The 9,875-nt window shown below is 56.4% G+C and overlaps 1 protein-coding gene across 1 annotated transcript; it reads left to right on the forward strand.

The window, feature by feature from the left end:
- Positions 1 to 782: 782 nt before the first annotated feature.
- Positions 783 to 7,775, forward strand: UPK3BL2 (uroplakin 3B like 2). The gene is made up of 6 exons (XM_017956625.3): positions 783 to 2,205; positions 4,131 to 4,292; positions 4,489 to 4,708; positions 5,606 to 5,682; positions 6,003 to 6,123; positions 7,182 to 7,775. The coding sequence occupies exons 1-6, from the start codon at positions 2,094 to 2,096 to the stop codon at positions 7,288 to 7,290; spliced, it is 801 nt and encodes a 266-aa protein (XP_017812114.2). The 5' UTR covers positions 783 to 2,093; the 3' UTR covers positions 7,291 to 7,775.
- Positions 7,776 to 9,875: the final 2,100 nt, after the last annotated feature.

A 9,875-nucleotide genomic window follows, 5' to 3' on the forward strand; every position in this document is an offset into this window, starting at 1 on the left:
TCGATCTCCTGACCTCGTGATCCGCCCGTCTCGCCCTCCCAATATGCTGGGATTACAGGCTTGGGCCACCGTGCCCGGCCTTTTTTTTTTTTTTTTTTTGAGACAGAGTTTCATTCCTGTTGCCCAGGCTGGAGTGTAATGGCGTGATCTTGGCTCACCACAACCTCCGCCTCCCGGTTCAAGCGACTCTCCTGCCTCAGCCCCCCGAGTAGCTGGAATTACAGGCATGCCACCACGCCTGGCTAATTTTGTATTTTTAGTAGAGACGGGGTTTCTCCATGTTGGTCAGGCTGGTCTCGAACTCCTGACCTCAGGTGATCTGCCCGCCTCGGCCTCCCAAAGTGCTGGGATTACAGGTGTGAGCCACCACGCCCTGCCAGAAGTTTTTCTTGTGAGTTGAGGTGAACCTCTGAATCCCCTTGGGGAACTGAGGTATGTCCCCTTCGGGGAATGCCCCCTCTTCACCCAAAAATGGGGGCCACAGGTGATAATCTGTTGGGTTTCCCAGAAAGAAGACATCTGGCATAATTAGAGTGTGAAGGTCGGGCTGACGGGGGCTGGTACCCTGATCCAGGGGAGAGGTGGTCACAGGTCTCTGTCTACCTGCCCTGAGCCCATCTCATCTTTTTTATTATTTTTATTTTTATTTTATTTTATTTTATTTGAGAGGGCATTTCACTCTTGTTGCCCAGGCTGGAATGCAGTCGTGCGATCTCGGCTCTCCGCAACCTCTGCCTCCCGAGTTCAAGTGGTTCTCCTGCCTCAGCCTCCTGAGTAGCTGGAATTACAGGAACAAGCCACCATGTCCGGCTAATTTTGTATTTTTAGTAGAGACAGGGTTTCGCCACGTTGGCCAGACTGGTCTCGAACTCCCGACCTCAGGTGATCCACCCACCTCGGCCTCTCAAAATGCTGGGATTACAGGCGTAAGCCACCACGCCCGGCCTTCCATCTGGTAATTTTCTGTCTTGAAGAGGAACTACCCTGCCCTGGCAGAGGCTGGTGATGAAGGAGGGAGAGAGGGCAGGTCCCCTGGATAAAGAGATGAGGGGGTGTGAGGTCTGGGAGCCCCCCTCCCGGGGCCAGGCTGCAGGGGGACAGCAGGGCCATACCAGGAGTGCCACAGAGCTTGCACAGAGCTTGCATTTGGGTGTGATCTAATCCCCAGTCCTGCCCTGACCTCCTGGGTGCTCTTGGCCAAGCCCTCTTCCCTGTCTGAGCTAGAAAGTGAGGGTCACTCCCTTCCACGCAGGGGGGTGAATTGAGGGTGGGGATCTGAGCTCTCTGAGCAGCAAAGCTGGACACAGGCCAAGCTGGGAAGCTTGTCTTCATCCCCCATCCTTCCCCAGGGCGGGGCCGTGAGAATCTGAGAACCTGGAGCCTGGGAGGTCAAGGCTGCAGCGAGCTGTGATAGCACCATGGCATTCTAGCCTGGGCAACAGTGAGACCCTGCCTCAATAATAATAAATAAATAAATAAATAAATAAATAAATAAATAAATAAATAAATAAATAGAGACTCCAGAGAACTTCCTTGATCGGCACTCTCTACGAACCAAAAACAGACACCAACTCTTCCCAGGTTTTTTTGTTTTGTTTTGTTTTGTTTTTTTGAGACAGGGTCTCACTGTCACCCAGGCTGGAGTGCCGTGGTGCCATCTAGGCTCACTGCAGCCTCAACTTCCCAGGCTCAAGTGATCCTCCCACCTCAGGTCCTAAAAGAAGAGTCACTACACTGGGGACTGTTTGGACAAGGAGATCCACGGGGCAGACTTGGCGGGATAGTCCCTGGGGCAGCTTGGATCCTGGGGCTGCCTCCTCCTTCCTCAGCCCCTCCCTGGTCAGGCGCTCCTGGGGTGGGGTGGGGGAGTCCAGGCTTGTCTTGCAACTGATTGTTCTCTTTGGACCCTCCCTGGCGATGCCAGATTCACTGGGCCGGCAGATTCTGCCCCCAAACCTGTCCAACCAGTTGTTTGAGAGGAGGGGGTACCTGGGAGGGGCAACAGGAGATGCCAGGAACAGCTTCCCCTAGCCCAGCACAGACTACAGACCAGGGAGCCTCTGGAGCTGCAGACACTGCAGACAGACGGACAGATGGACAACAGCTGGAGGCTTGGCCCGGCCATGGGGCTCTCTGCGGGACATTCCCAGCTGCTAATGTCGCTGTTGCTGCTACTGACCCATGTCCAGCCTGGGACAGGCATAGGTGAGTAAGCGGGGGGTTGGTCGGGAGGGACCCACTGCATCTCAGGCTGCAGGACAGACCCAAGACCTCACTTTGTTTCCAAATTCTCACGCGTGGCTCCTGCCTCCTTCGTTTCCCTGAGGAGAGGTTTCTAGACGTCCAGGACAATGCGTGTCCCCAGGAAGCTCCGGCAAGCCCAGCCTGGGCAACATAACAAGACCCCATTTTTAAAAAAGATTTTTGTTTTTAATTAGCTGGGTGTGGTGGAGTGCACCTGTAATCCCAGCTACTTGGGAGATGGAGGCGGGAGGATGGCTTGAGCCCCATGCAGTGAATTATGAATGCGCCACTGCACTCCAGCCTGGGCCAAAGAGCAAGACCCTGTCTCAAAAAAAAAAAAAAAAAAAAAAAAAGAAAAACTGGACAGGCTGAGAGATACATTCCTACAATCTCTGCGTCCCCCCTAGTCTTTGCCTGCTCCACTTCTCTTTCTCTTTCTTTCTCTTCCTTTCCTTTCCTTTTTCTGTTCCTTTCCTTTCCTTTCTTTCTGATGGAGTCTTGCCCTGTCACCCAGGCTGGAGTGCAGTGGCGCAATCTCGGCTCACCACAACCTCCGCCTCTTGGGTTCAAGTGATTCTCCTGCCTCAGTCTCCTGAGTAGCTGAGATTACAGCCATGAGCCACTATGCCTGGCTACTTTTCATATTTTTAGTAGAGACGGGATTTCACCATATTGGCCAGGCTGGTCTCGAACTCCTGACCTCATGATCCGCCTGTCTCGGTTTCCCAATGTGCTGGGATTACAGGCATGACCCACCGCGCCCGGCCTCCACTTCTCTTTCTAAACATTAAGTGCCTCCTGCACGCAGAGTGCCCTGGGCTGCAGAGATAGGACTGAGAACTCTAAGAAAGGAATCACGACAGTCGCCCCCAAGGAAGACTCTAGCCTGAACCTTTGGAGTTGAGTTGAATTCAACGTAAATGAATCAAATTGAACTGAACTGAACCGAACAGGGGCAGCTGCTGGAGACTTGCCTAGAAGCCCAGTCCATCATTCTGCTTCTCCTGGACCTGTATTTGGGGTTGGGGAGAGGAGGGGCGCTGTGGTCCTGCTCCTGCCTGGGAGGCTCAGTTGGGGAGGTCTGAGCTCTCCAACCCGCAAGGCTGGACACAGGCCAAGTTGCCAATCCGGAGTCCCCTCTGGCGTACGGACCTGGGAAGCTTGTCCTTGTCCCCCACCCTTCCCTAGGGAGGGGCGGTGGGAGTCTGAGAGGGGGACTTGGTCCTGAAGGCGAAGATGCCTTGGAGCCATGGTGGGAGGTGGCAAAGAACAGGGCGGGGAGGAGAGGACATTCTAGACTTGGAACCAAGTTCTGGCTTCAGAGACCCCAGACCCTCTGGGCAGTCTGTGTCCCAGCCTGGAGTCTCAGCCAAGCAGACTTTCCCGTGCCATCCCACCCCCCGCCCCCACCCTCCCGCCCCCTGCCAAGCTACTCATCCTCTCAAGCAGCACAACCTGGACCATGTGGGTGGAGCTGGAGGGACTTAAGTTGGAGGTCACTGCGCATGTCAGGAGCAGAGTTCAGCCAAGGGTCAGGCTGCCCCCAAATTCCAGTTTCATCCCAACATGGCCGGGCCCGGGAGAACTGTGCCTACCGCCGGGGTGGAGGCTCCCATGCCGCCATTGTCCTACACCTCCCACGGTGCCCACCCCCAGTAGGCTCCTCAGAGAGGGGCCAGGGGCTGGACTCAGGCCTCCTACCCATGCCCATGGGGCATAGAGTTGCCAGAGAAGAAGCTTCCTGATTCATACTGGACCCGACCTCCCAGGAAGTGCCCCTAATTTGGGGCTCCCATGTTAAGTCTGGATCTGGGTGGGGGGGAGATCAGAGCTGTTGGGGGCTTGGTTGCCCCATTTGGCCTCTCCTCTCTGCCCTCCCCTTCCAGCTGCCCCAGAGCACATCAACTATGTGCCCCAGCTCTCAAACGACACCCTGGCAGGGAGGCTCACCCAGTCCACCTTCACGCTGGAGCAGCCTCTGGGCCAGTTCCACAGCCACAACATCTCTGACTCGGATACCATCTGGCTGGTGGTGGCCCTCAGCAATGGTGGGTGCTGCTGGGGCCGGGCCTCGGTTTTCCCTCTGTGAAATGGGCCTGCGGGCCTGAGAGCAGTAGCGGGTGTGTTGGGGGGAGAGGCAGGGAGCAGGTGCTACAGGGGATGGGGCCGGGGAGGGCTGTCAGGCCTGGTGGGGTGAGGGTGGAATCCTGCTATGTGACTGTCTAACCACAGTGCCACCCTTAGCCACCCAGAGCTTCACGGCCCCACGGTCAAACCAGGACATCCCAGCTCCTGCCAGCTTCTCCCAGAGGGGCTACTATCTCACACTGAGGGCCAACCGGGGGCTGTACCCGGGTGGCCAGGCCAGAGGCCAGCTCCGTGTCCTCCGCGTCGGCAATGATACCCACTGCCAACCAACAAAAATTGGCTGCAACCATCCCCTCCCGGGACCCGGCCCCTACAGGTGAGCGGTTCTGCCAGGCCCTGGCTCCTGCCTGCACCCAAGCCAGAGCCTGGGGCAGCTCCTAGGATGCTCACCAGGGCCCCAGCAGGATGCCTGGGTCCCCTGCTCCTGCTTGGCCAAAGGGAAGAGGAAGCAGCAGACAGGAGTTGGAGAGGCCTTCATGAATTACATGAATTATCCTTTTCTTTTCTTCTTCTTCTATTTTTTTTTTTTTTTTTTTGAGATAGACTCTTGCTCTGTGACCCAGGCTGGAGTACAGTGGTATGATCTCGGCTCACTGCAACCTCTGCTTCCCGGGTTCAAGCGATTCTCCAGCCTCAGCCTAACGAGTAGCTGAAATTACAGGCATCTCACACCACACCCAACTAATTTTTGTATTTTTAGTAGAGGCCGGGTTTCGCCATGTTGGCCAGGCTGGTCTCAACTCCTGGCTTCAAGTGATCTGCCCACCTTGGCCTCCCAAAGTGCTGGGATTCCAGACGTGAGCCACCGCGCCCGGCCTATCCTGCTTTTCTCGAGCAGAAGGCTCCCCACCTCAAGCCCCAGTCCCCATGGGCCGTGTGGACCACTCAGGTGGCGTCTCTCCATCCAGACAGTCTCCCCTCACTAAATGCTTGATTCACGCATGTTCTGTTCTGAGAGATCTAATACCTGCCCCCTACCTTTCCCAAATGAGGACACAGAAGCCCAGAGAGGAGGGACACTCCCAACGTCACACTGCTGGAAATGTCACCCCTAGATTCGAACCCATTCTATTGGGCCTTTAGTCCCCAGCTCCCTCCCCAGGCTGCTCTCCCCAGGGCCTGGGACTCCAGGGGACAGACTTGCAGGCACCAGGGCCTGATGGTTTCAGGACTCTGGGGGACCCCCATGGCCAATGCTGGGTCTCCCATTCAGGGTGAAGTTCCTGGTGATGAATGACGAAGGACCCGTGGCTGAGACAAAGTGGTCCAGTGACACTCGCCTGCAGCAAGGTAGGGGCCAGAGGCTCTGGTCGAACAGTAGGGGCAGAGGGCCGGGCAGAGGGACTGGATGGAGCCTGGGGCTCCTGAGGACTGAGGATGGGCTGGAGGAACAGGTCAGCCCACCACCCAGTCAGAGGCAGTTGACCGTCCTGCAATTTGCAGGCGCCTCTCCCCCAGCCACCCTCTTCCCCCAGGCCTGGGTGGTGGTAGGGGAGGCGGGGCGGGGGGTGGTGGTGGTGTGATTGGTCTGGATTCTGCCCAAGGGCCCCTTCCCGTCAGGTAAAATTTATTTTCCTGCCCGCCTGTGCGGCCCCCCATCACCGCCTCAGCCCAGGCACTTCAGGCTGTCCCCGGCCCCCAGAGCCCAGGCACCGTGGTCATCATTGCCATCCTGTCTATCCTCCTGGCAGTCCTTCTTACAGCCCTCCTGGCTGTGCTCATATACACCTGGTGAGTGGACCGGGCTGAGACCGCCCATGCCTCTTGGGAGGGGCGGGACCCTTGGGCATTAACCCCTCCCTCTCTAGTTACTCCCCGCCCGCCCCTGCCCACCTTCCAAGCGGGCGCTGTGCACCCCCTGGTGGCAGCATCTGGGATTGCAAGTGGTTGCAACCTGCAGACACCGGAGTCGAGGAGACACTCCAGGTGGAGGTGAATTGCTTTCAGGCCAAGCTCTGAGCATTGCCTCAAGATGCCATACAGGCCAGGTGTGGCGGCTCACACCTGTAATCCCAGCACTTTGGGAGGCTGAGGCGGGTGGATCACCTGAGGTCAGGAGTTCAAGACCAGCCTGGCCAACATAGTGAAACCCCATCTCTACTAAAAATACAAAAAATTAGCCAGGTGTGGTGGCACGTGCTTGTAATCCCAGCTACTCAGGAGGCTGAGGAAGGAGAATGGCTTGAATTGGGGAGGTGGAGGTTGCAGTGAGCTGAGAGATTGCATCACTGCACTCCAACCTGGGCGCCAGAGTGAGACTCCATCTAAAAAAAAAAAAAAAGGGTGTCAGGGTGTCATACAGAGCTCAGGTGCCTGAGCCTGGGGCACGGAGGGTGTCCACAAGGCTTCCTAGAGAAAAGGGGAGACCTAGCCCTGGTGGGATTTGGGGAGGAGGGGGAGAGGCGGTGACTCTAAGAAGGGGGCAGGAGGGGTGCAGGCAGCCAGGCCAGGCCAGGGGCCCCAGGGGCCCAGCTGAGGAACTGGGCTGTATCCTGCAGCCTGTGGGAGCCAGTAGTGGGTTTTGATCAAGGGAGACAGACAGATAATGTTTGAGCGGGATCCTGGGGTGTGGAGGGTGGAGGAGGAGAGTGGTGAGGGGCAGGAGAGATGAGCTAGATTTGTGAGGTTTGGAGGAATCACCTCAGTCCCTTTGGTTAATTCCGCCTGGCCAGTGGAGTCTCAGTTTCCCCTTTGTGATGGGTCGGAGCATGCTAGCCAATGGGTGTGGGATCTCTGCCAGCGCCTTTCTTCAGCATCCATTATCTCTCCCTCTCTCCTCCCCTCCCAAGCTTCAACAGCTGCAGGAGCACTTCGCTATCAGGCCCAGAGGAGACAGGGAGTGTGAGAAGATACACCACCCACCACACGTTCAGCACTCCTGCTGAGGGGGCTTCCTGAGGGGTTTCAAGGGGATCCATGTGTCCCTCCACCTCCTCCCTGGCCCAGGCTGCAGAGCCTGGGCTGGGACATGCCCTGAAGCTTCTGGACCCTGAGAGAGATCGTTTCTTTTCTTTACTTTTTTTTTTTTTTTTTGAGACGAGCCTCATTCTGTCACCAGGCTGGCACGATCTCGGCTCTCTGCCTCCCGGGTTCAAGCGATTCTCCTGCCTCAGCCTCCCGAGTAGCTGGGACTACAGGCATGCGCCACCACGCCCAGCTCATTTTTGCATTTTTGGCAGAGATGGGGTTTCACCATGTTGGCCACAATGGCCTCGATCTCTTGACCTTGTGATCCGCCCGCCTCGGCCTCCCAAAGTGCTGGGATTACAGGCGTGAGCCACCGCGCCCGGCAAGAGAGATTGTTTCTAGATGAGGGTAGGGGGTGAGTGTCCTTAACCCAAAGCTTGTGCCAGTCTCTATCAGAAATAAATGCCCCCAACATCCCCCTGCCTGCCTGTGACATCGTACACCTGGGCAATCTTTCTGCACCACTGCCCCTGGCTCCTCCTCCTGGGGAGGTCCCCAAGGGCATGTAGGACCGGGGCGAGGCTCAGGATCCTAGGGCAGTTGTCACCTGGGGCAGGACGGGCCTCTCTGCCAGCCTTACTGTCCCTATCTGTAAAATGAGGATGGTAACCCTGAACCCACAAGGCCACAGTAAGACCACTGCTGGTCGCAATGGCTCAGGCCTGTAATCCCAGCACTTTGGGAGGCTGAGACAAGAGGATCACTTGAGCCCAGGAGTTCGAGACCAACCTGGGCAACATGGTGAAACCCCATCTCTACAAAAAAGAAAAAAAATTAGCTGAGCTTGGTGGCCAACTGTGGACCTGAGATAGGTGCTCCTCTTGTCCTGCCCAGACAGCCCTCTGGTACCCAAAGGCCACTGGGCAGCATGGCTGGCACTTGCTATCTTTCTACCCGAGCGTCCTCCCTGTGGCCCCTCTCCCCAGCCTGCTCCCTGCTGGCTGGAGGACTTAAGCCCTCTGCGTCCACTTCCTCCAGTCCTTTCCTGGAGTACACAAAAGGCAAAAGGCGCAGCTGCTGCTGCTGCTGCTGCTTTTTTTTTTTTTTTGAGATGGAGTTTCGCCTTGTAGCCCAGGCTGGAGTGCGGTGGCGCCATCATAGCTCACTGCAGTCTCTAATTCCTGGGCTCGAGTGATCCGCCTCAGCCTCCTGAGAGTAGCTGGGACTACAGACGCATGACACTACACCCAACTAATTTTTAATTTTTTTGTAGACATTAATTTTTTTGTAGAATCTCACTCTGTTGCCCAGGCTGGAAAGAACAGTGGTGTGATCATAGCTCATTGCAGCCTCAAACTCCTGGGTGCAAGTAATTCTCCCGCCTCAGCCTCCTGAGTAGTTTGGACTACAGGTACATGGCACCACGCCTGGCTAATTTTTTAAATTTTTGTAGAGACAGGGTCTCACTATCTTGCCCAGGTTGGTCTCGAACTCCTGGTCTCAAGTGATCCTGCTGCTGGGATTACAGGCGTGAGTCACTGTGCCTATTTATCATGCAACATTTATTATCAGGATTCCCGCTCAGTGCTTGGATCCCAGGGGCCAGAGATGCCCGAGGCAACGTTCTACCCTCAAGGTGCCCACTGCTGTAGGGGGAGGACAGCGATACCACCACATGCGAGAGAAGGAGAGGACACAGTTGTCAGGGAGATGGACTGTTTGAGCTTCAGAGGCAGCATCTTGTGGAGGGGTGGCTTTGAAGAAGGAGCAGGACACTTCCAGGTGGACCTTGGAAGGGTGCCAGGCCGGAGGAGCAACGTGTCGCTGATGGGCAGGTTGGGGAGGGTGAGGGATGGAGAGGAGGCCGGAAGACACCCTGTGCCATGTGGAGGGACCCCACCCTCTGGGGCAAGAGGTCAGGGAGGAGGGCGCTGGCTGGGTTCCCAGGCGCCTGCCCCTAGGAGGCGCAAATGGCCCTAATGGGATTATTAGTTGGAGCAGATGCATCCGGCTCCTGCTGTGGAGGAAACGCTCAAATGATCTTGAACCTACCAGGCTGGGAGAGGCAGGCCGGGGATGGGGCAGACAGGCTGCCAGCCTCTGTGAGATAAGCCCTGGCCTCTCCAGAACCTTTTCAGAACAGCTATGAGCCCCAACCCTGGGGCTGGGTGACCCAAGACAGATCACTCACCCTCTCTGGGCCTCAGTTTCCCCTTACATAAAAAGCAACGGTTAGGCCAGGTGTAGGTGGCTCACACCTCTAATCCTAGTGCTTTGGGAGGCCGAGGCGGGAGGATTTCTTGAGGCCAAGAGTTCAAGTCCAGCCTGGGCAACATAGCAACACCCCATCTCTACAAAATATAAATACAAAAATTAAGGCTGGGCATGGTGGTTAAGGTCAGGCGTGGTGGCTCACACCTGTAATCGCAGCATTTTGGGAGGCAGAGGCAGGAGGATCACCTGAGGCCAAGAGTTCAAGACCAGCCTGGCCAACATGGTGAAACCCCATGTCTACAAAAAATACAAAAATTAGCCAGGCATGGTAGTGCATGCCTGTAATCCCAGCTACTGGGGAG

This window comes from Papio anubis, chromosome 4 (genome assembly GCF_008728515.1).
Source record: "Papio anubis isolate 15944 chromosome 4, Panubis1.0, whole genome shotgun sequence".
Classification (NCBI taxonomy): Eukaryota; Metazoa; Chordata; class Mammalia; order Primates; family Cercopithecidae; genus Papio; species Papio anubis.

What these genes read in the sequence shown, in the direction of transcription:
- UPK3BL2 (XM_017956625.3), top strand. Translation starts at nt 2,094, where the DNA reads ATGGACAACAGCTGGAGGCTTGGCCCGGCCATGGGGCTCTCTGCGGGA. An exon ending in CCAGCCTGGGACAGGCATAG is followed by an intron (nt 2,206 to 4,130) that starts GTGAGTAAGCGG and finishes CTCCCCTTCCAG; the next exon opens with CTGCCCCAGAGCACATCAAC. An exon ending in GGTGGTGGCCCTCAGCAATG is followed by an intron (nt 4,293 to 4,488) that starts GTGGGTGCTGCT and finishes TGCCACCCTTAG; the next exon opens with CCACCCAGAGCTTCACGGCC.